The sequence below is a fragment of the Ochlerotatus camptorhynchus genome, unplaced genomic scaffold (genome assembly GCF_037179485.1).
Source record: "Ochlerotatus camptorhynchus isolate MF236.1 unplaced genomic scaffold, CSIRO-AGI_Acam_v1.1 ptg000150l, whole genome shotgun sequence".
Taxonomy (NCBI): Eukaryota; Metazoa; Arthropoda; class Insecta; order Diptera; family Culicidae; genus Ochlerotatus; species Ochlerotatus camptorhynchus.
The window spans coordinates 1,189,867-1,216,073 of NW_027040640.1; the positions used below are offsets into that span (position 1 = coordinate 1,189,867).

Below are 26,207 nucleotides of genomic sequence, written 5' to 3' on the forward strand. Positions count from 1 at the left end.
TCTCTAATTTGCATTCATGACTCGTTCAGTATCATGAAACAGAATAGTGACTGGTTGTCTGCTTCGTCCAGTATACATTCGAACCCCAAACCGTACTCCCGCTGCGTATCGAATCGTGTTCGTTGCTTTGCGTATCATTCCCGAATTTAACCAGCAATAACATTGATTAACATTCTTTTATAGAAATAGCTTCCCCTTTTCTTCTGTTTGTTTGCCTCAGTTATGGTGACATGACACGACACAGACAACGGAAATGAGTCAAGTGAAATGATTCCCACTAAGCGGTTGGTGTGCGCCGTAGTAATATTTATGTGGGTAGTTGAACGTTGGGTAAATATTTTGTTGGCAATTGATCCCTCGCTACTATCGGTTGATCTAATTGTTGTGTCGAAACACCTGGCCGATTTCTTCAATGAACGGAATCGTACGAAGAAGCTTAATCAATGAAACCGTCTCGGGGTAGATAACGAATGTTGTCTACTGTGTAACACGTGCCCGCAACAGCTGGCATCAAGCATCCGCTCGATGACTATGGATGGCTAAAGATTGTACTGTTGTACCCTTGTACCTTAGATAGGTGTGTAGTATTAGTATGAGCAATAATGTGGACACTATTTAGGTGTAACCGACGAAACCTCAACGGTAAACAGCGGTGTGCTTAGACAGCGAACAGCTCACCCGTTGATGATTAATATTCAAGATTGAAAAATGCTTATCTACCACTGACTGTCCTTCCGGATGTTTTTTCTTTGGTTTGTTTTCCGTACTGAGTACCAATGCTACCCGACGTCAGGGAGGCAAAGCTCCCACACCTGGACCCTACCTATCGACCCATCAACTCATGAACCGGAGAGCAACGGCTTTACTTCCCGAAGGAAGGTGTGATCAGAGATTTTATGTCTCAGAAAATCCCGGTGGCGCCGACTGGGATTGAACCCAGGCCTTTTGAGGAGAGAGGCAATCGCGCTTACCACTACACCACCGGCGCTGCTTAGTCCTTCAGGATGATTGTACGACTTTTCCCCGTAAGTTTTATCCTTGAAATACGGTTCCCTGAATGAACCAGTTCCCCGAAAAAGTTACGATTTACCAAGGGGTAAGACAGTTTTACTCTGAGTTGCATTTTTGCAGCGAGTAACTCGTGAGTAACTCAATGTACCTCAAAATTAAATCGACGTGCATCGATTTTTTGCCTCTTTACCTCTTGGCTTACCCCGTTTACCCTCTTCACATATTAGGCGTTAGTCTTGCTTGTAAACAAAATAGAATTGTTCTGACCGGCTATTGAAACAATGCGAATTCCAGAATTTGTTTAGAAAAGGGCTCCACCGAGGAGAATGAGAAATCCGGCATATAGCTGAAGAACGAAACATGCTCCGAATATAATAAATAATAGTTAAAAGAATAACAAATAAAACAACAAAACAATTTGTATCCTTCTGGGTGAAATATCTTCTTCAAAGTAGTTTTGTTAATCTTCAACAAACACTTCCGTCGACGGCTGCAGAAGAATCCAGGTGGTGTATCGCAGAAAGCGGACCACATCACGATCATTCAGACAGCACAGCAGTAGCACCAGAAGTGTGAGGATGTCCGCTCGCAGCAGAACGGCGCCATGGGAATCCAGTGGTTGGTTCGTAGTTTCATCTACAGAGGACATGCAGGGTACGTATAATTTGCCGGATCTGGAGTATTTGGTCAGGTGGATCGAGTTCTGCTACCAAAACGAGCTGGATGTTCCCTTTTTGTTTTGCTTGACAGCAGCTTTTCGGCTTCGCACCTTCATATGTTGCTGTGATGCGAAAAGTGAGAAAGCAAATGACAGTGATCTTGCTCACTGAGCAACGTGAGTTACTCGAGGTGCCTCAAAAGCAACTCTGAAATTGCTCATAATTAGGAACTGTCTTACCCCTTGCAATTTACAGTGCAACATCTGTAGATAGGATTTCTAGACGTTGTGTATAGCAAAGAACAGTAATTTTGAAACCTATTATTAAATTTCGTACTTTCATAGTGAAAAATGTGAAAACATCATCAAGCAAAGTAATCGCATATCAGTCCCATCCTTAAATTCAATCGTCCAGAGGTTAAATTACAATTCTGATTTTTGAGTTGTCATATTTTTCGATGATAAAACAAAGCATGCAAGCTTCAATGCAACTGATTTTAACTTGATAAAAATATTAATATATTTGCTAACATTTTTCAAATATTTACATGGGAATCGCACTTCGACTGCCATTTTCTCAATACCTACTTTTTCCATACGGAACTGATATGGAATTATGGGCATTATAGGTAATTGCAGCTGAAGTACCCAAGTAGCACATGTAACATATTTTTATAAGAGAGAAAGAGAAACATGTTACACAATGATTACATAGAAGTAACCATGAAAAATATGCAGCTACATATTTGTTTATTTGTTTATTTAATAATTCAACTGACAATTAATGTCTTAATGAATAAAACTTAATCTAAATAGTTATGGTCAACGAAACGAAAACGGTCGAGTGACCGGTGACGAAACACATTTGCTGATACGTTAAAGTCAAATTCGCAATAAAAGTAGTTAAATTGTCGGCTGATTGCACGAATTGGCTCATTCTGCGTATAATTTCTGCCTCGTGGCTCCAAAAACAGAAATTCGCGTTGACGAAGAGGTCTGTCAGGAGCATACATATTTAGCTGGGCCAGCAACGTTGGACAGTCGATGTCACCCGTGAGAAGCTTTCCAGCAAACATAGCTTGAGCGACCCTCCGTCGCACCACTAGCGGTTCGATGCCCAGAAGACGGCAACGCTCCTCGTACGGTGGCAGGTTCGATGAGTCACACCAGTTCAAGAAACGAAGAGCATATCTCACAAACTTTCGTTGAACAGATTCGATTCTAGCGATCCAAGTGGCTTGGAAAGGGCACCATACAACCAACAATCAATACGAAACTAACGATTTTAAATTGGCTCACCACTTTAGTAGCCTATTGGTCCCAAGCAAACGAAATTCTAGAACTACGCAATGTTTGTTTTGATTCGCTATGAAAGTTTGACAGATAAAATGAGGGGTTATTGGTTTTTCCTATGTTTCGAGGGGTGAATCGATTAGCTTGGGACCGAAGAGAGTACAAGAGCTGAGCCAAAAAGTTGAGCACGTTAATTCGAGACCTTCTAGTCTTAGAGTTACCTCTATGATTCAACTGCACTTGATTCTAATATAGACCGCACAAGTGAGCAGTAAAGTGATCTGAGGCATAACGGGTCCCGGAACTCATCGGCAATTTTGAAAACAAAACCCAGTTGGCGGTTGGCTCGGGAAATGATGTCGTTATAATGGATTTTGAAGGTGAGCCCGCAGTCCAGAGTAACACCGAGATCCTTTATTTGTTCTACACGAGCAATGCAACGTCCAAAGAGCACATAGTCAAACATAATTGGTTCGTTTTAACGGTGATAGGAGATGACGTTGCATTTTTCGAGGCTCAGGCCCATCAAATTTCTCGTACACCAGTCAGCGAAAATACATAGCATACGCTGGAGATCCCAACAGTCCGAGAGGCTTTTGATAATTTTGTAGATTTTGGCGTCATCTGCGTAGAGAAGACGACATCGAGATGGTAACAACAGAGCGATGTCGTTTAAAAAGATCGAAAACAGCAGAGGTACCAGGTTGCTGCCTTGCGGGTCTCCCGAGTTGTTTGAGAAAACATTTGATTCCGTCGCGCCAATCTTGACTCGTACAGAGCGATTCACTAAGTACGATCTGAACCATTTCACAGCCGTAGACGAGACACCTAGTATCTCCAACTTAGCAAGCAGGATTTCATGATCCACCCTGTCAAAAGTGGCTTTTAAGTCCATGTATGCAGCATCAACTTGCCATCCAGCATCCAAGCTTCGCAGACAGTCAGAGGTAAACTGCACCAGGTTCGTGGAAACCGATCGCTTGGGGTAAAAACCATGTTGGTCCGTATCGATATAATTTTTACAGCACATAAACAGAGCATCATTTACAATAATCTCGAAAAGTTTAGAGCAGGCGCACATGGAGGAAATCCCACGATAATTAGCGACATTCCGTTTGTCTCCTTTTTTGTGAATTGGAAACAGATAGGAAAGCTTCCAGCGGGAGGGGAATTCACTTTGCTGTGCCGAGAAATTAAAAAGTCGCGCAAGTGGAAGGCAGAGGTTGACTGCACATCGTTTTAAAACTGACGAGGGAATTCCGTCAGGACCAGCGGCGAATGAGTTCTTCACTTTGCGTGTTGCGGCTATCACCATGTCTTCAGTGATGTGAGGTATGTCAAAACTAAAAACATCACGTGGCATCCCGGAGGTTGCGACCAACACCTGTGTCGGTGAAGCGGAAAAATCGTGGAAGACTTGTTTGAATTGACGAGCAAACAAGCTGCATTTTTCACTTTCGCTCACTTTCACAGAAGTGTCTGGTAATGCTGAGTCATTTGCCAGAACAAGATCTAACAAACGTCCATTACGGTTGGGAAAAATGTTCGCCTGAGTGAACCCATGAATGTTAAATCCGTCCAGAAGTTCACAGCAAGCAACCGGCATATGCGATAGCAGAGGATCAATGAATGGTGTGCCACTGTCAGAGAAACGCCACTGTAAACCAGCTTGGTTGTAGTCGCCAAATAGCAGAGCGGGAGAATTGGGGCACAATTGAGACGAAATCGAGCCCAACGAATTAACGTGCTCATGGATGATCGTGCAGTCGTTTTTTTCGGTCGGGGGGTAGGTAGACTGCGCCTACACTGAGCTTGGTTCTTGGCAGATCCACAACAATCCAGAATTGCTCTAGCAGACTTGAAATGGTCGAGGTACTTACATAGCTGGTCAATTTCGTTGTGACGGCGATCAGAACCCCACCACCACGCAATTTTTGACTGTTTAGGGGAGAGCGGTCGGTTTTGAAGACGGAATAATGCGATCCAAACAGCTGCGGTGAGTAAATCCGGTCATCCAGCCACGTTTCTGTCAGAACAATCAAATCGTACTCAGCCTCCGAGACAGCCAGGAAAAACGGGTCGATTTTAGTCCGCAGCCCACGCACATTTTGGTAGTAAATCCGGAGACCACTCAAGATGCCACTACGCGAACTGGAAGTTGAAAGGAAATCAGGTACCGAAAGTTCGAAATCGCAATTATACTCGCCTGGAGTTGCAGGCCGGAAGCCCCCGATACCACCACCGACCACAGGACCGGGACGATGACGATGGCGGATGTCAGCAGCAAGCGCGACTGGGTCGGGGGGCTCGGGAGCTTCCTTAGTGCCTGCTTTAGGGTGTCCCGGATCCGATGAAGTTGTGGCGATGGTGTCAACAGCTGGAGAAACGTAGCACGCTAGTTTTTTGCCGAATCAATAAACTCGCGAAACTGTAATCCGGCAGGCCAGGAATCCGGATCGAGTGCAGCATCTTTCAAACAAGGATCCAAACCGATCTTGAATGACACAAATGTCATACTGGATACGACTTTTCCTCTGGGAACCAAACGCACCACATCGACAGGTTCAGTTAAGCTCAAGCAGCGTGACACAATACTCTGCACGTCGTTATCGGTGATGAGCGGGTTCAGGCAAGAAAGATATAGCCAGAATTTCTCCGGAGGTGCACTAGGAGCAATAGAGGGAACGGAAAGACCACTCAAGTCAATTGTTTTCGTTCCATTTACGGTTGGCACGTCAATATCAGGCCGGTCTTCACGACGGCGTTTTGCACCCGGTTTGGGCCAAACTGGTGTAGCACTCAGTGACGGGTTGCGTTGTGGCTTAGCAGAGAAATTGTCGACTTTTTTACTTAGCTCAGCCACGGCATCATGCAGTTGCCGAACCTGATCTGGCAACGAAGCAAGCGAGGGGGGTTGCATTTGTTGTTGCTGCTGATCGTCGATGAAACAGCGGATAGAGCGGCCCTGTAGAACCCCACGACAGGAATTGCAAACGAAGAGTATATTTCCAGCTGATAATGGTTCCTTCAGATTGCGGATATTAATACCGCAACACTGCTGGTTGATGTGGTAGAATGTTTCGCAAAAACCACAGCGCAGCGGCTCGAGCTCGTTGATAACGAGCTGACATTCTCCGCATTGTTTTTGGTCCATTCTGCTTTGACGGAGCTGCACAGTGAAAAGATGGAGACGGGTCGGGATTCGATGATGACGTGTTGATTACAGCAAACGACAGCACGAAATTTATCGATATTCCACACGTTTCGGAGAGATTGTCGAAAATAGTATTGTTTACGCACAATTTTGAACACTAAAAACCAGATTTACACACACAAATTTTATGGTAAAACACGAACGTAAACAAGGCGAACAATTTGCGCTATCACTCAAGTCAACATAAAGTTACGTAATGACCTTCAAAGTAACAGGACACATTAATGTCACACAATGGTCATTGGTACCTACATAGTCAAGTTGTCACGATGTTGAGATAAAATGCCAGTGCTAACATTTGAAAACGGCACAAAAGCCATTTGTAAACAAATGGTTTGTGGGCCCTTTACTCACTACTTGAAGTACACCCACGCGACACAACAGCAACATCGGGTAGGGGAAATTTTCCCCTTCCTGACGATGCTGTTGGTTTGCGTGGGCGTTCTTCGGGTAGCGAGTAAAGGGCCCACAAACCATTTGTTTACAAATGGCTTTTGCGCCGTTTTCAAATGTTAGCACTGATGCGACCTATCTGGTCTCAATGGTGACACAGTGTAACCTTATTGTGTCGATCTAATATTACCAATTGGTTGAACTGTAACTGAGTTGACACACAATAGTGACCGAAAAGTTACGAATATTTTGACCTGTAAAATTCGCGTGGAAAAGTTGTTACGCTGAAACTTCTAGATAGAGCTGGAATTAGGTGCGTAACTGCTTTTGTAAACAATGACTTCTCTCGATGATTTCTACAAAATCAAGGATAGCCCACGTTATTTATTGGATTGCGTAGGCGTGCCTTGAATTCCTAGAAATCTTTAAGAGAAGACATTGTTTACAAAAGCTGTTACGCCCTAATTCCAGCTCTAGCTAGACTTTATTTTTATGACGAATATGTGACTTGACAACTATTGTGTGCCACATTACAATTACATTTTCGTTTCAGCGTGACCTTAACATTCGCACGTCTCCAGATGGTAACAAAAATGTAATCCCTATGATCTGGAAAAATTAAAGCTACACTGTAGCTCTATAATGTTTCACCAATCGCAATCTAATTGTTTGTTCATAATCCTTTTTTATTATTCAAATGGTAAAATATTTAATTAATGATGACTCTATTGCGAATGCTGAGCCTTAACTTAAGGACAAATTGATAGAAAAGAATTTTTATTCTAATCTCAAGTAATTTTTCATATCATGAAACTTTAAGTTAGAAGTATAACTCTCTAACTGAGTGTACACAGAAGAATTTTTTGTTCGAATCATATATGTGATGTGATGTGAATGGAGCCCACCATCAGTGCAAGGATTACCAATGTATGCAGATACTTTACCGGCTGTAAAGATCTGCCTGATGGTTTGTTGCAGCAGGGTGAATCAGCTTCATTGAAGACCTTTGGAAGACAAAACGACAAGATGGCAATCTGTAATCACGTGACATGGGACTGGCAAATCCACGAACCCTCGTCCAGTCAACAAATCCTTTGATTCCCTTAGGCTGATCCCCACCCCCCCCCCCCCCCCCCCACCCAACAATCATGCAAACAATCACTTCATACGCCGATTTCCCGCGACTAATTGCTTTTTATTTCGCAAACAAACTACCGTGGAAGCACCATATTTGACGCGGGTCCAAACTTGACGCACTTTCCAATCAATTCGATCATAACTCCTGTTTCGGTTTGAATTGCACCGAAATTGTAATTTTCTGTCCTTTGTTTACACTCATGCCACCCATTCATAACAAAAAACATACTTTGTTTATTGCTAATAAGAGCAATCAAAATCAAAACGAAAAAGCCATCTGTCAAATGCGTCATTTTTTTCTCATCTAGCAACAACGCTAAGGAGCAAGTTTAATGTTTATTGTTAGTTTTCACGCAGAAAATCAGTTTTTGTGTAATAATACGTTACTAACTATTAAACTGTAAGTATTTTTAACGTTTAACAGCTGATTCAGCAATATATAGTATGTTTAGAGCACATTATTTAACGAAAATGTTTTGCGTCAATTTAGGCTCACAGTGGCCCTTATTATTTTCTATGTGAAACATGGAGCCCAAGATGCCGAAAGCTTCACGTAGACGAGCTAATCCTCCTGCTGTCGCTACAAGCGACGAGTATAGAGCGTGGTTTGAAAGGATGGAAGCAGACAAACAGAAGGAAGAACAAATTCGAGCGGAGAAAAAGGCAGCCAGACACGGAACCAAATTTTGTTCATTTAAATCAAAAATATAAATGTTCATTCTATAAACATATGAATAATTCAAAATAAATTAAAAACATGTTTGCATCAAAAATATATATGTTTGAATTAAAGTCAAAAGCATGTTTATTTCAACAATATAGAATTTGGGTAAACGATTTTTAGCGTGCCCTGCCTTTTTTTCCTTCTTGTTTACATTCGGAAAAAAAATGCCCCAATCAACTGAAAACGGCCCGCAACAAAACCGAAGTCATGGATTCGGAAACCCACCTAGGTAAGTGTCTTAACAAAGTTCCGGCTCGATAAAACCGGAGGAACCCCAGCGGTATCGACGTCACTCTGTCGTTTCTGATGCCGATCCTGTATCATCCTCCTCCACAACTGACGTCGAAAGAAAAACGAAAATCCGAAATAGATTTTGAATCTATTCCGGATCCTCCAGCCCCCCCTCCTTAAACACCAAACGTAGAAAGAGGCCGGCATGAGGACCAGCGTTAGAAACGACAAAACGACGCTGATATCACAAAGTTTCACTGGTTTTACTGAACTGAAACTTCCGGACACTCACCCCGACGGGTCCCCGCATCTCGGACCAGGACCCAACATCCACAGCTTACCCTTAATCGCACCCGAAAAAGAGCAGGAGTTTAGATGCCTTGTCTGCAGATCGTTTTTTCATCTCTTTGCAATCCATTTTTTTGCTTTATGCTGCTAATATAATTTAAAATTAAGTATGTTTCTTTCAAACATAAGAAGCATGTTTAAAATAAACATATTTATTTTTGTTCACATACTTGTCAAACCAAACAAAAATATTCACGTTTATTTTCAACACGAATATTTTTAAAATAAACGTAACATTATTTTTGTTTTAAACATTAATATCACATGACTTCAAACATGGAATACGTTTGAAATAAACCTTGTTTATTTTTGTGGCCAGAACAAACTGAGTTTACGTTTAAATTTACCTGAAATATTTTTGTTTCAACGATAAATTTTTCTGCGTGGAGAAGCGAAGAAATTGGCCGCAGCAAAACGTCTTGAAAATAAACCTAAATCTGCTCCAAAGAAGATGAAATTGATTGTTTGATCTTTAATGATTTGTATATTTACCATATTTCATCAACCATTCAATAAACACTTGTTTTTTGTTGAAATTAAGCTATTTTTTTAAGTGCGTCAAATAAAGAACACCTTGCGTCAAATAAGGCACATTACAGATTCTATGCGTCAAGTTAGGAACCCAAAGTACCAAACAGAAATTTATTATAACATCAAGAAATTAACAGATATTTACGTTTTATTTATTTTTCCTACATTCTGTATTTACTGAACTATTACTGTGTAAAATATTGATTGAATTGGTAAGACTCTCATTTTTTAGAACATGTTTGAATTTGAAATTGTCTTAACTGCGTCAAGTATGGTGCTTCCACGGTATAACATCCGGTAGAAGAAACATTCATCTGTCTGATGTTGTTAGTTTGCATATGAGAGCTTTTGTTTGCGAGGAATCGGTAGTTAAAGCCATTGTTTACAAAAGCAATGCCGTTCTTTTGAAATGTTGATGATGTCCTGTCATTTAGAGTTTACATAAAATTTGCTGCCATTTTTTTTCTGAAATGTTACAACCATAAGAAATTTTGCTACTTTGAAATTATTCGAAGAAGGAAGTCCATCGTTCAGCATTTATATAACTATCACAAAAATCACATTACTCGTATTACCCTGATTCCAGGACATCCTGAAGGGAACTCTTTGAAAGCCTAGACATTTTCTTGAGATTGAATAATATGAAATAAATATGAATTAGCAAAATATCAGTGGAGTTGCATTGAACCTGTTGATATTGACAAGCAAATAAATTCATAAATATACTAACTAACCCATCCTGTCCCACCTTACCCTAACTACTACTAGTCATCAACAAACCCAGAATGACAGAGTATGTACTATTAAAAGTGACTCATACTGTACTATCTTCCGTGAGTAACAATCATAAGCTAGTGGAGGTGCAGATACCATCATCTCTAAACTCATTCAAATAGACAACATTTGAGTGGTGTACATGCACGCTTGGCGTGAAACGACAGTTCCAGGAAAAAAAAAGCATGCAAAATGATAACCAAACTCGCCAGCCAATTAAAGCCGTAGCTCGTAGACACTATAGACAAGTGTTTTTTTTTTCAATTCGTTTATTTTATATGCTTAAATGAAACCAGTGTTTTTCAACCATTTTTGTTCCATGACCCTCTATTTACCACTGTTCCCCTTCCAACAAAAAACATAGTCACATACAAGACAAATTAGACCAACTTACGTTACAATACATATTTACATACACTGTCTTAAAAATACTAGAGTCCATTGAAATGTAATGAAGTTTACGCATTTTCAAAGGTTCATACGTTTACGATGAGCTATGTAAAAAGCACAATTTTTGTAAATTAAAATTAAAGGTCAACGAGAAATACCTGAACCATTTCAGTTAGTATTTTAATCTTTGGAGCTGTGATTGAGTGTTCGTTTTCATTTACAACATTACAGAAAATTGCTGATCCGCACAGAAAAACTTGACGCAAAGGTAATTCCCCAATATTAACAAGGACTAAGTCCAAGAAGGCGACTCTAGCTAAGATACAGGAAAGAATTTGATTTGCTCTCGTGAAATGCGCGCGTGAAAAGAAAGAAGACTGTTGAAGATTTACAAGATTTGCAACTAATAACATTTCCTACTAAAAACTTAAAGTAACATGTTATATTTTTTCAAGCATTATTCCCCCCGAGGATGGTCAAATTCCCCCCTGGGGGAGAATAATTCCCCACCAGTTGAAAACCACTACCCTTGACGGTACGATACGGCGGGTAATACAAACACTCAGCGCACCCACACTGTCAACCGGGTTTCTTGTCCAAATATTAAACCACATGATAGATAACACATGGACAGCCCAATAATCAGCGTCCGAAGGAGGAGAATGATGACGAGCAGACAAGCTAACATCCCGTTATCACTTTTCGCTGCAAAACGTTATCTTTCTTGACGGGACTTACTTCCAACAGCTTTAATTGACTGAGTATCGCAATAAATTACGGGGTGAATCAAAATTGCGGATTTGATTTTACGATAATTAGCTTATCACTACCGACTTACCTCGTTACTATTTTGGGGATGCTACTTAGGAGTCCAGTCCCTTCGCCTTCCTCTTGATTCGTGCGTATGGTCCTATGGCCGGATCGGTGATGAAATCATACAGCACTTTGCTCCACGATTTGTGCTGCGGGATGGTATCGTAGAATTCCGGTGCGATTCGCTTCACTTCCGGAAGGTACCGACCGGGAACGGCCGGAAAGTCGTGATGTTCATTGTGATAGCCAACGTTGAATGTAATCCAATTCAGCGGTCCGTAGTAGGAGTAGGTTTCGAATCCCTTCGCAAACATGTAGTGTTCGGATATGAAATGGCCCGCAACCGGATGCATGCCCATCGCCATCAGGGATCCCGCCACTAGATAAATCATCACCTTCCAGCCGAAGAAATACACCACAATCGTATTGAATGTAAGCTGGATGATGGCATTTACAACCTCCAGTTTCTCCACTGGCTTCGGGTTAACAATCAGCGGTCGGAATATGTAGAACAGTGGCTGCATGCACACCCAAAGAAACTTCCCGAACGTGTTGCAAAATAGTTTCGCTTCCAGAAGAGTCGGCAAATCCGTATCGATTGTTTCGTCCCCCTGGTACCGGTGATGTTCCAAATGATATTTCTTGAAGCTCACCGACATGGGCAATCCGATCGGGAGGTTGCAGAAAAATCCAAACAGCCGGTTTGCCATCGGCCTTGCATGTCCAAACGCCAGATTGTGAGCAATCTCGTGACAGGCGAGCTCTAGCGAATGATTAATCACCCCTCCAAAGAAATATGCCACCAGGAAAATCATCTTCCACGATTGGTCCTTCATTATGAACAACATCGCAAACTGCGTTAGCACCATGGCACCAGCAACAAACTTGAACCGCGGATCATAACCGAAAAACTTCTTGATCTGCGGATACTTTTGCAGGATAATCTTCCTTCGGCTGGCGTGCGGTTCCTCGGTGTAACACCACTCGAAATCCGTTCTGGACACGTGCTGGCCCATTGTGGTCACTTCTTGATTGCTTGGGAAATATTCCCAAAATGAAAAAAAAAATCCGAATTTCACAACACTGGCTTCACGTAGAAAAGTGAAGACGCTCAAAAGTAAAAGTACACCGCCCCGGCTGCAGTATCGATGATACCGACCACCAATCCAAATCCAACAGCAGCTTTTCACCCGAAAAAACGAAAAAATAAAAATGATTAGCAACTTGCCGGACGGCACAAACGCTGCGAGACTACTACCACCAATGCAGCGGACGTCGACGTCTCGAATTTCAGCTGGGAAACTGAAGAAACCCGAAGCAAATGCATAGAATAGCGACGCGATAACCACTGAACTTGAAGCTGCACAAATACCACTATGATCCGCTACGGGCAGCGAGTCCAAATAAACGGTAATGAAAGTGCAAATACCACCGTTACGATTGTGTGTTGTGAGTTGTGACAGTGCCATGAATCAAGCTGGAGTCCATTTTGATTGGGTCGTATGTAACATTTCAGTGCCAACATTTCAAAGGGGCGTAATTGCATTTGTAAACAATGGCTTTAGCCATAGATTTCTTGCAAATAAAAGCTCACTCATGAAAAATAATAACACCACCAGGTAGAGGAATGTTTCCTCTACCAGCTAGCATTGTAATTTTGGAGAGGTAAGATATCATTCGCGAGAAATTGACGACTAAAGTCATTGTTTACAAAAGCAATTACGCCCCTTTGAAATGTTGACACTGATTTGTGTCAATTTAGAGAAACTGGCATCAACATTTCAAAAGGGCGAAACTAACAATGATGTCGAACTGTGAAAAACGCTGTCAAAGTTTTCGAAGCGAACAAATGGATTTATTTCAAATCAGTAAGCAGTGCAGGTCTATTATTTGCACCGTTCAGCTTGAGTTGACCCTTGTTAATCAGTTCATAGTAGTTTCTATGTTTATTTTGTGTTTTAAGTCTTAAAAATCCTCAACATTAGATTTTGCCCTTTATCGTAATCAAATGTCCTTTTGTTTTTGTACCTTTTATTTGACAAACTGTCAATTTGGCTCCACTGACAGTGCCTAATTTTTAATCGTTTGTTTGGGACCAATAGGCTAGTCAAGTAGTTAGCCAATTTAAAATCGTTAGTTTCGTATTGATTGTTGGTCCATAGGTCCTATAAGAATGCATAAAAGATATCAGGCATAACATTTGATAACGGCACAAAAGCATTTGTAAACAAACTTTCTAAGGCCCTTTACACGCAAACCAAAGTACGCTCACGCAAACCAATACCACTTTCGGAAAGGTGATAGTTGCCCCTATCCGATGATGTTGTTGGTTTGCGTAGGCGTACTTTGGTTGGCGTGTAAAGGGCCTTAGAAAGTTTGTTTACAAATGCTTTTGTGCCGTTATCAAATGTTATGCCTGATATGTGTGACCGCTTATACATTACATTTGACACATCATCTTCATTAACTTTTTGCAAGGCGTCTGCTTATAAGTTGACTTATACAGTTTATGAATAATCAGCAATAGAAATTTTCCAAAAGGTATAAGGAGATTTCTATCCGTGTACTATCTTCGGTTCCAAGCTAATCGATGCGCCCCTCGAAACATTGGAAAATCCACGAACCCCTCATTTTATTTGTCAAAATTTCATATTGAATCAAAACAAACATTGTGTAGTACTAGAATTTCAACTAGAATGGAGTACGTTAATCGATTTGCTTGGGACCAATAGGCTAGTCAAGTAGTGAGCCAATTTGAAATCGTTAGTTTTCACCGGTTGCTACTACCATAGAGGTAACTCTAAGACCACTGGGTCCCGAAGAAAATCATTATTATTTTTGGCTCACTCAGTACCAGAACAACGGTCCCAAGCAGTCCCAAGCTATTTCACTCACCCCTGCATGTTCTGCATGAATCCACACACCCCTGATGTTATCTGTCAAACTTTCATAGCGAATCAAAACAAACATAGTGTAGTAATAGAATTTCAACTAGAATAGGGTACGTTAATCGTTTGCTTGGGACCAATAGGCTACTAAAGTGGTGAGCCAATTTAAAATCGTTAGTTTCGTATTGATTGTTGCTACTACCACAAACGAAGTGACAGACGACTAACTGGCGAAGAAATCCATTAAAATAATGTGGTTCACTGTAATAGAATTTTCTTGGAACCTTGTGCCATCATCCACCAGATGGGTTAGTTTTTTTGTTTTGATTTGAACAAAGTTGATTTTGTGTACAATGATTCTTTGACAGTGTGCAAAGAGTGTATTATTTTGTCATTTTTTGTATGCATTTCAGTTTTGAGTAGAGTGAAAGAGATAGAACCAAAACATTCTAATACATTTGATGAAAATGCTAGTACAATCCAGTAGTAGTGTTGCCATGTGGTACGATCTAGTAGTAGTGGTGTTGCCATGTGGTACACTGAAAAATTGCAATAGCAGGTTAGTCACCAAAGTTTTCGAGCCGCTCCGTCTGTCACTTCGTTTGTGCTACTACTGCAATGTGGCAGCACTAAATGTACTAGAATATTTTGGTTCTATCTCTTTCACTCTGCTCAAAACTGCAAAAATGCACAAAAAAAATGACAAAATGATACACTCTATGCACACTGTCAAAGATCATTGCACACAAAATCAACTTTGTTCAAATCAAAACAAAAAAAAAACCCATCTGGTGGAAGGTCCCGAAGAAACGTGCTCAACTTGTTGGCTCAGCTCTGGTACTCTCTTCGGTCCCAATCTAATCGATTCACCCCTCGAAAAATCCCCTAACCCCTCATTTTATCTGTCAAATTTTCATAGCGAATCAAAACAAAGTACTGGAATTTATACTAGAAGGGGGTACGTTAGTCAATTTGCTTGGGACCAATAGGCTAGTCAAGTAGCGAGCCAATTTAAAATCATTAGTTTCGTATTGATTGTTGGTATAAGGCTGATGTTTTGGCAAAAATGTATAAGTGAAACACATAAATAAAATAATTGGTTTTCGTTTCGTGTAGAAAGGATCAAATAAATTATGATGATTGCGTTGGTTTTATGTTTGTTTCATCCATAAAAAAATCAGCTGATCCTGTTGTACGTCGATACCAGTGAATTGACCCAGTGGCTGCTGGTTTTCCGTTTGTGACGATTGATGGACAAGATTCATGATTTTTAATTTTGGAACCGCGAAGACAACATAACCGAATTGGGTCCTGGGGTTTCCAATCTTAAGGTGATTTGAGTTGTGGGAAATCTCGTAATATTCATTTTAGAATAATGTATTTTAGCAACTACAACTATAGAAATGCATAGATGCAGTACTCTGGGAGATTTTTTCCACCGCTGTAAACACTATGGCTACGTGACTATGTTATACATAAAAAAAAACACTAAAATGACAAAAAATACGGAAAACAACAATTAGGCCACAACCCTAATAAAAATAACCATAAAAGAGAGCTTAACGACGTGTTTGAGGTATCATCCAAACCATTTGTGGGATAGTTTACCCATCCGGGATACAGTTCGTTTAAGGTATTTGTTTATTAGGGAATTCAAACCTGTTTGCGAACAAACTGAGGGGCGAAATTATCTTCACTCTAGTAAACTACAAAAAATCAGTTACGTTTTTTTGTTGATGTTACATGGGTGACAAAATATGTTTTTTTTTAAATGTTATGAAATTGTTCACTTGCTGTCCATTTCTATAAACAAAAACAAAAGTTTGTTTACATTTGGCAGTTTCGCCCTTTTGTTGGTACTGAAACAATATGTTCGGAACTAGAAATAGAGATCTCTAAGCGCAATCTCACGAACACTAAAGTCCAACATCCATATATAAAATGAAGAAAAAGAAGAACAAAAAAGGTATCGCGATATCACAACTACTTAAAAAGGTAGCACGTGGTCTCACGCACACTTTTGTGCATCTGGAGATCTCTATACTCAGAGGGAGAGATGGGTGGAGAGAATGTTTTGAGCTAAATGAACTGTCAAAATCTGAGACAATCGAACATTCCCATTAAAAATTTGCTTATTCTTACTAGAATAAATTTGAGAGTATTGCAATCGAACAGAAATTCAATCACGTTTATGTTTTGTGTGCTTCTCAAATTCAACTAGTATTTGGAATCAAAATGTATTTTTAATTGATCTTCGCCGGTTAACGAATGGCACCAAGAAATGTGCAAAATATTGCGATGCAATCAATTATTATTTTGCACCTAAATCGAATCAAAAATACAAGTCATTTGAAATGCTAGCTTCTAGCAAGGGTTGCAAGATAATTTAGGAAAAAATCCCTGCTGCCGAATTGTATTTTGTTTTCTCCGCCTATCTCTCCCTCTGAGTATTTCTATTCGGAACACAGCCTCAGAATGGCTTTACTTCTTTTTTACATAGCTTCCAATAAGTGTGTTCCGTGATTGTACCTGAATATATTTAATACTTTGGTACCTGAAAACAACCGAAAAGTCTCCTGAAAGCTTCGCGTTCATTCATAAACTTTTGTAGAAAATTAGACTCAAAACAAAAACGGTTAAATAGTCCGCCCACTTTTTCGTGGTCCGTTTGAGCGAGCCGTGATCGTAAACACTGTGCATTTCTAGTCAGAACCACGATAGAACCATGTTATTCGTCAAACTATCCACCCTTTTCACCTATATATTTTACTTGCTGGGCACCGCCCTTCTGTGCGGTATACTGAATGGATCTTACTGTTTCTACGAGTGGTACCATTCGACACGGTTCCCATCGAAGCAACGTTACGAGTTCATCATAGTGGGATCCGGCACGGCTAGTTCCACTATCGCTTCCGGTATACCTTCCACGGATGTACTGATTTTGGAGGCAGGTTCCATGCGATCGGGATTGATGGATATTCCGCTGCTGCAACCACTACTACAGGGTACGAACTATGATTGGCGTTATCAGACGGAATCGCAGGACGCTGCCTGCATGGGTTTGAACGATCGGAAAAGCAACTGGCCCATGGGGCGGGTGTTCGGAGGAACAGACATGTTCAACAATATGGTGTATTACAGGGCTCAGAGGGGAGATTTCCGTGAGTGGTTTGATGGAGATGGTGACCTGGATGCATTTATGGAGGGGTTTGAATGCGGAACGGATGTCGACGAGTTGAGTTTTGGAACCGATCTTGGCGGAGCGTTTATCAAGGCAGCTGGAGAAGCTGGGCTAGAGGAGGAGTTGTTTTACAGGCCAAATGTGAGCATGAGCGGCGGGAGGCGATGGACGATGAGCCATCGTTATTGGAAGCAATCTCGGGAGGGGCACGAGTTGATTTTGAATGCTCTTGTGACGAAGGTCACCATTGAGGGTCGACAAGCGATGGGTATAGATATGCGGAAAAATGGCAAAGATTTACACGTGATGGCTTCCAAGGGAATTATTCTGGCAGCTGGAACGATTGGAAGTGCCAAGATTCTTCTGCATAGTGGTGTTGGACCTTCAGAACATTTGGAAGAGAAGGGTGTAGATCAAGTAGTGGATTTGAAAGTGGGAGAAAATTTGCAGGATCATGTTACAACCGGAATGGATTTGGTTCTACTTTCAAACCAACTTCCTCTGCGAGCATGGAATCTTGTGAATCCAATGAATGTCGGAAGATACTTGTTTGCTGATGGACGAAACTCTTCGCTAGCCTTCGGAGGCTGTGAATGTCTTGGATTCGTTAGTTTCGATTCGAATTTTACTCACTCACTTGGGTTTATGGTCCTCCCGGTAGGAATAACCATCGATACAGGCCACCATCTGCATGATTTGATCAACCTCCGGGAAGATATTTGGAACCTATACTTTCGGCCTTTGGTAGAACGAGGTCAACAATCAGTCACTATTCTACCGATTCTTTTGCATCCCAAGAGCAAGGGATTCATTCGGCTGCGTGACTCAAATCCACATTCCAGTCCCTTAATTCAACCCAATTACCTACAAGAGCAAGAGGACATTCAGACCCTTATTACAGGGCTCAAAATACTGCAGCAAATTTTGGATCAACCAGCGATGAGAGCGCTGGGAGCGGAGCTCAATCCAAAACTCTTCCCGGGATGCGAGCAGCACCCATTCGGAAGCGACTCCTACTGGGAGTGCTACATTCGAGCGCTAACGTTGACGCTCTATCATCCGGTGGGAACGTGTCGCATGGGCCCTGAAAGCGATCCGCACGCTGTTGTGTCAAACAAAGACTTCAAGGTTCATCAGCTGGACAACCTGTACGTCGTTGATGGATCGATAATGCCAAATTTACCGAGTGGTAACCCCAATTCGGTTATCATCGCCCTAGCCAAGTACTTCCTTAGAGTGAGATTCTCAGTTAAATAAATGTAAATATAGTTGGACGTTCTCTAAAACAAATCTTTGTTTTCACATGCCAGAATTCAAATTTATTCGTGCGTAAAGCTTTCACACCAAAAAAGCGGATTTCAATCCTTAAAACGTTGACTTACAAAAGCAACAATTCAATCCAAAAATACTCCAGTCCTTCGAGAACCAGTATTCTAAAGCAATTACCTTCTTCCAGTGTCTCCGAGATCCTTTTCGTTCGATAAATGGCCGTATCATACGAGCTAGCAAGCACAGACTTCCATGGTATTAGATTTCCAAGTTAGGAACACACAATCATCTACTGCGTTGGAACCAGGCCCAGCAGAGTGAAGCGTACTTCATTCGGATCACGGGCAATGTACTGCTTACAAACTGCGATCGCATCCTTCAGCAGATTTTCCGGCGTAGTTTCGCCATGCTCGACGGGGAAATTCTTCCGTCCGTCCAGTTCGTATAGTTTGCCTTCGTGATGAACGAATGCAATGAAATGATGGTAGACTTTCTCGTTGATATCCGGCGCCGCCGTTTGACCCTCGTTGGCAATGCTTTCGTGCGTCTCGATAAAACCGGTATCGTTTTCCAGCAGCTTGCCGCGCTCTTCCGGAGTCATATTCTTGCCAGCATCAAAGTACTTCTTGATCACGCTACCTTCCTCCAGTTCAATGTCCGAATTGTTCAACAAGGCATGAGCCAAGGCAATCGTTCCGCAGGCATTGTGCACATACTGGCGCATATAGAACAGGCTCTTGGGGTGCTCGATGTTTTTCGCTTTCAGCTCGGCATCCTCCTTGGCGCGGAACTCCTCATACTAGAAAAAAAGCTCATGTATTTCAACAAAATCAAAAGCAACTCCCCAGAGCATTACTTACGGCATCTGAGCAGGGAAATAAGAAAATCAACGACTTGAGCGGACTTGGTACAAAAGCCAGCAACTCATCGTCCATACCGTATATATCGACGATATTCCACAGCGGCGAAACGCCAAGTTTTCCGAGGTATTTGTTCAACACCTTTAAAGGTACACAATCGATTATTGTCTCTTCACATGGATTATTAATTCCGTCGTGAAAATAGGGGCTACTCACCTCCGGATTGGATTCCAATGGCAGCCAAGTGGTCATGATCGATGCGATGATTGTTTCACACTTCTCAGCGACTGATTATAGAATTTTTCGCGAATTCGCTTGTAGGAACTGAGGTGTGTGTGTATGTAGTGAATTTAATTTAATTTTTCCGCTCTAACCTAATTTAATGCCAGAACGATGAGTAAAAGCTAGTAAAAGAAAAACGCTGGCGCTGTAGGGATTCTTTGTTCAATAGAGGATAAAACTGGAAAAGTTACTAATCACCAGAGATGCCAGATTTTTTGTATGCAATTCCGTAGACTTATTCGAATCTACGGATTTCTACGGATTTGTTTTTGGTCGAAGGTGATAGTTTTTTTTTTAGTTCTAATGTGATATTTTACGTTAAGTGATAGAACGATGAAAGAATTTTTTGAAAAACTACTAGGGACATCCCTCTGGGGTTGTACGCAATGGTGACGTCGGACTACGTGGTCTTATATAATAAATGTTATTTGTTAACTGCAGCAGGACTTGTGTTTTGTGTAGGAATAGGAATTTGAGCGGGATTCTCTCTGTTTATACTCTTTAGTATGACTATGATTGCCCTGAAAAGAAGCTTTTGATATTTAACTCTTTTGAAAATCTTTGTGGCCCTGAAAATGGCCGATGGTAGTACAGACATGAATTCCATGATACTGTTGCACCTGTAGTTTTTGGCATACTTTGACTGATTGCTTCGCGGGAATCCTTGTTCAGCCATAGCAAGATGTGCGCATGAGGACTTCCACGGTGCTGAAATTCAATCGTGTCAACCAGCTTGTTGAATTACACACACCACGAGACTGGATCATCATTGACCAGAGTTACTCTTTGTAGTGCAGTCAATTCCTGGATAGGATATGTTAAGTCATTGCCATTGTGTCCTTCTGACAATCGATGTAGGAGATTCAATAAATGAGGCCTCATCATCTCATTTGCACTAAGTGTGAGGAACATCGTAGGTTTTCCCAATTGTCACATCATGATGATCAAATTTATCTTCCTTTGTTGCCAATAGGGTAAACGCTCCTATAGTTGCGGTACAATAGAATCGTTAGGTTCCTATAGTTGTGTATTGAGTCTCTGCATGCTCTGATGCACAACTATAGGAACCTAACGCTTCTAACGTACCGCAACTGTAGGAGCGTTTCCCCTACTGTACTGAATCCGGTATTGATTTGAGGAAGGATAGTTTTCGCTCAATGCACTGCTCCATGAATAAGGCGGTCCTCAAGGTTGACACATGTAATGTTAGCGGCATGCCCCCGTGCACTTAAAAGTACATTGCAAGCCTTCGGAAACTCTAAGGCGTAGAACTTTCATTGTCATATACAACAAATGTTGTGGTTTGGCCACACGCCTGTCTTGACGACGAGTTTCACTGGATGCCATCATGAAATATGTCATCCGAACCTCTGGCTTGAATTTCCGTAGATGGCCGAAACATATTGACGAGTGCACGGATGAATTTGAGTTCACTCACTCGACAAAAAGTGACACAACAGCGGGGCCCTGTTTACTAAAAATGAACATATATGTGTTCATTTTTAGTAAACAGGGCCCCGCTGTTGTGTCACTTTTTGTCGAGTGAGTGAACTCAAATCCATCCGTGCACTCGTCAATGGTAGGAAAAGCTATCTCGCCGTGCTCGTCATAGGGTATACGTCCCTAACCTCGGTCTAATATGCAGCCATCGATTACGTTTTTAATCATAACTCATCAATGAATTTACCTGCAAACGATATTCTACTGCTAAATGGTATGCTTAGATATGCTTATCATGTCGTTTGCTATCAGAAACCACGAAAAGTTGAAAAACTTACTTTTTTTAAGACAATAACTCACGAGGGAAATGTATGTAATATGGGTCTATTGTCCCCAAATTGGGTCTATTTATGGATGCAACTTCGTCCTATCTTGTTTGATCCTCAAAAAAACGCTCTTGGTAACGTTTTCTGATGTATTTTTTTTTATCACTATCACTGTTAACTTAATGCTCTTCATTCCTCAAAACATTTCTTAGAGAAAATTTTACGAAAACTACATTAAATCACTCAATTTAAAAATTAAAAATTAAAAATTTCGCTTATCGTCTTTTGACCGCAGAATATCTAAATCAGAACATTGTGATGTTCATTATACAGGTTTGGCAGAAAAAATCTCCCTTCCTGTTCGTTCCTTATCATCCAAATGCAAAACAACATTGTTGACGTTACTCTTATTGCTATATGCTGTCAAATGAATTTCATGGGCCATAGTTAGGAACATAGAAAAGAAATGTGTCCCTAAAGTTGGGTCCATGTTTTACTTGTGAAAACGTTGTTAAACAATTAAAATAAACATAAAATATTCAAACAGCAACTGTAAGTTTTACGTCTAGTGTGTATTATCAGGTAATTCCAATCAATAAATGCCATAATCAGGCCATTTGATGATCGTCAGTCAACCTTCCCATCTTAACCTTATAAGTCATGGCGGCTAAAAACTCCGAACATTGTGATATTCTCAACCAGTTTTATTACTTACGAGAGCTGAAAATGTATTGAAATGTTGTGATATAAATTGATTTGTGTGTGGTACACATTTATCAACCATCAGTGATCAATATTTTCCTTATTTTTTGTGTAATATTCCTTAATTAATTATTTATTTGCGTGATAGGCCGAATGAAAGGACTAGACCCACATTACATACCGTAACCCTATATTAATGACAGATGAACCCTGGTTTGCACGGTAGCGATCTCCATGCATTTGTCCTCATTCCAAAGGAGCGTTTCCTGTTGCCCAAGCAGCAATTCTGTCTCATTATCCACGGCAATGGTTTGCAGCTCAATTTGAGGATCCACTGCAAGGGTTTCAAGACCATCTATGGCGATCTGATCAATTGTGATCCCGTAGCGGCGGTACAGTCGTGTCGTAATCTTATAAGAAAGCTACGTTTTAACCGTAGTTTCCTTTATAAAACCGGACAAGTACGACGACTTATGGATTATGGAACAACATTCGAGCAAAAAGAAAATTATCAAATAACTATCATATGACATGTGTGATTTCGTTCAAATTACTCAATTTGGTGTAAATTAAACCATTTCTGATCAGAAATGTTATTACTAGGACATCGTTGCTTGCTATTTTCAGAATTCATACAAGCACAACATCAGCAGCTCTTATTATGAGAAAAACTAAAATACATGTATTCGTGGCGGCCTTCGGCGACAGTGTCGTACGACAGAGCCTGCTGTATAACATTTTCAAGAGATAGTACGAAGGCCGCCATGTTTCACGCACAGTCTGACGTTTGCTTACGGGATATTTCATAGGAGAGAAGAGCTACAGAGTCGCCGTCAACGCCAATTCTATCAAAAAGCGGATAAGTGAGCAAGAAAACGGTTGACAAGTTGCAAGGGTGTATTTTACTTTATGCTTCTTTCCCTTCAGAATCAGATTATACTCTAGATTGTAAAATTCGATTCTGAAGGGAGACGTAGAAACTGTACCAAATTCCGTAGATTTTGCCTACGGATCCGTATTTCCGCAAAAAATTGTAAAATCCGTAGATCTACGGAGATTTCCGTAGATCTGGCATCTCTGCTAATCACACCCACAACAACCGGCAAACAGAAAAAAGAGAATATCGAAAACCGATGAAGCAAACCTCGGTGCAAACCGCAGCCGAAGCCGATGCATGAACCATGGATTACCGTAAGCTGTCAGTTTTGATCTCACATACTGACAGCATAGCACCACGTTCCTATATGGGCACAGAGAACAGACGTCCAACTGCCGTCAGAAACTTGTGTAAAGATAAGTGGGAACATCGCCGTTACGTGGCGCTAGCAACTCCTGATTTCCTCTATAAATTTTCCACTTGCGATCAATTTGGCGCTTCTGTTGAAAATTGCCACTCGCACTTAGACACTTGGTGTAAGTTGCCAGCGCCCGAGCCAGCGCCACCATGTAGTCAAACACACAGAAAAAAACTATCGTCGAAACAAAAATATTTGAGGTAAATTTAAACGTAAGCTCAGTTTGTTCTGGCTACAAAAAATAATTAGGTTCGCGGCGAATGAGAACGACCCAAATTTGAGTTTAGTTCCTGCACTTTTGGCGATTATGAGTGAACTAAACTCAAATTTGGATCGTTCTCATTCGCCGTGTTGATTTCAAGCCTATTACGTGTTTGAAGTCATGTAAAATCAATGATTAAAATAAAAATAATGTTACGTTTATTTTAAAAATATTCGTGTTGAAAATAAACGTATATGGTTTTGTTTGGTTTGAAAGATATGCGAACAAAAATAAATATGTTTATTTTAAACATGCTTCTTATGTTTAAAACAACCCCTGAGTATCTAGACAGAAAACCTTATAGCGAATTCGTTTATTATTCAGTTCCAACCTGGGTCGGGTATCAAGATTGGGTCTGCTTGTTTTCTGACTAACGTCAGTTTGCTCGTTTGTTTTTAAAACCTAGCTCAGGTTGAGGTTCACACTGACAAAAAGTTCGGTTTCGCACTGGGTTGGAACTGGTTCCAACCCCGATAATAGAGTTATCTACCACCGTTAGTATTAGTCAGCAGTTTCACTCATACAAGCGTTTTACTGGTTGAAAATAACAAACAAACCGCTGTCAAGTCAAACACTTTGACAGCTGATTTCGTGGTTGAAAATAATAAACAAATCGATTTTACACGGCTACACTAGCGACGTTGTATTGGTGAAATCTTGCGACAAGAAGTCAATAAACGAATTCGCTATTAGTTTCACGTACCCACTTACAAATTGTAGATGTCTCCACCGTACGTAAACAATGGGGTCAGCCATCGTTGGTGGCACAACTTTTTTCACATCAGAAAATATGTTTTTGTTTCACTTCATGTGGTCGTCGAACTCAAGCCAAGAATAAATTATCAGTGAGACGTATTACTGATGTTGCATTGTTTTCCTCATATAGATCCTTATATAAGGTTGGAATTTAATCGATTTGATGAAAATTTGAAAAATTCATTATTTGGCATGATAAGTTTTGATTCAATTCCCCGGGGGCATCTGGGACATGCCCGAAACTGACAAATGTGGTCCGCGGCGCTCGAAATGGCCACGATTCATTTGGTTATCATATTTTGAAGTTATTTGTTTTGTCACATGATAGGTTTTATTCCTTGCCGGACAAATTTAGTATCATGGTTCACATTCTCCGGAACATGTTCCTACCACATTTCCTGCACCAGTTGACCAATTCTGAATCTGTTCAATAATGTTCTATAGGTGAGGCTATGGTGGTGGTTTGGTGGTTGTTGCGAGCAATTCGCATTAGTGGCTACCGATAAATATGACTTAGTTCCCAAAATACATGTTTTTCGGAACTTGTGCCGCCCATATCTCTAAAAATAGTTGACCGATTCTAAATTTTTTCAACAGCATTCAATGTGATCATAATACCTGTTATTTGCTGGTTGTTTCGTTTAATTCGGTTATGTGGTTACCGAGTACACCACTTAGTTCCCGAATTCCGTGATTTTCGAATATTTTTCCGTCCAAATCACCGGAACCAGTAATCGATAAAAAAATCTGTTTATTAACATTGTATAAAATCATGCTACCTTTCATTTGGTGGTTGTTGCATTCAATTCGGTAGAGTGGTTGCCGAGAAATACGTTTTAGAAATATGTGTTACGCGCTCTCATACACACATACATTGACAGACATTTTCTGATCCCGTCAAGCTATGGCAATTATTAGATTATTTAAAAAATATCAATGTTTTTACACAAAATAGAAACAACAACAAAAACTCAAAAACGTGAAAAAAAGAGTTAATCAAAAATAAGACCAATTGTAAATTTACTCCATCATTATTCGATTTGACAGAACCAGAGAACCAGAATTTTCGGGGTACATAGACATTACACTGAAGCTGTCAAATAGCTCCCGGAGTGGTTTAAAATAAACATACTGTTTGTGCAAACGTCCACTACCTGTGTTCCTACCCTACCAGCTGTGTGTTGTATTGTATCCCTATACACTATCAATAAATTCATTTCGGATTTTCGTTGTTCTTTCGAAATCACGTGTGGAGGAAGATGATATCATCGGCATCAGAAACGACGGAGTGAAGTTGATACTGTGGGGTTCCACCGGTTTTGTCGAGCTGGTTTCCGGATCTATCTTCGGTTCCTGTACACTCAGGTCTTTTTTTACACGGGGGATACGTACCGTGTAAAAAAAACCTACGAGATTTTGATTTTTCGCA

At 40.7% G+C, this 26,207-nt stretch overlaps 3 protein-coding genes across 3 annotated transcripts in view; 1 reads left to right on the plus strand and 2 right to left on the minus strand.

Moving 5' to 3' along the window:
• The window catches only part of ifc (delta4-sphingolipid-FADS-like protein ifc), a 33,279-nt gene extending 20,500 nt beyond the window's left edge, over nt 1–12,779 (minus strand). The window contains exon 1 of the mRNA XM_065221855.1: nt 11,543–12,779. Coding sequence (XP_065077927.1) covers nt 11,568–12,533 — 966 coding nt within the window. The 5' untranslated portion in view covers nt 12,534–12,779 and the 3' untranslated portion in view covers nt 11,543–11,567. The remainder of the gene's footprint in view (nt 1–11,542) is intronic.
• A 4,270-nt stretch (nt 12,780–17,049) lies between these two features.
• On the plus strand, nt 17,050–18,860 carry LOC135701119 (glucose dehydrogenase [FAD, quinone]-like). Its single transcript, XM_065221820.1, has one exon. It carries the CDS (start codon nt 17,131–17,133, stop codon nt 18,841–18,843), a length of 1,713 nt encoding a protein of 570 aa, XP_065077892.1. The 5' UTR covers nt 17,050–17,130; the 3' UTR covers nt 18,844–18,860.
• Nucleotides 18,861–18,891: 31 nt separating this feature from the next.
• On the minus strand, nt 18,892–20,174 carry LOC135701120 (ubiquitin carboxyl-terminal hydrolase-like). The gene is made up of 3 exons (XM_065221822.1): nt 19,932–20,174; nt 19,716–19,856; nt 18,892–19,654 (listed from the first exon to the last, which is right to left on the minus strand). Exons 1-3 carry the CDS (start codon nt 19,965–19,967, stop codon nt 19,145–19,147), a joined length of 687 nt encoding a protein of 228 aa, XP_065077894.1. The 5' UTR covers nt 19,968–20,174; the 3' UTR covers nt 18,892–19,144.
• Nucleotides 20,175–26,207: the final 6,033 nt, after the last annotated feature.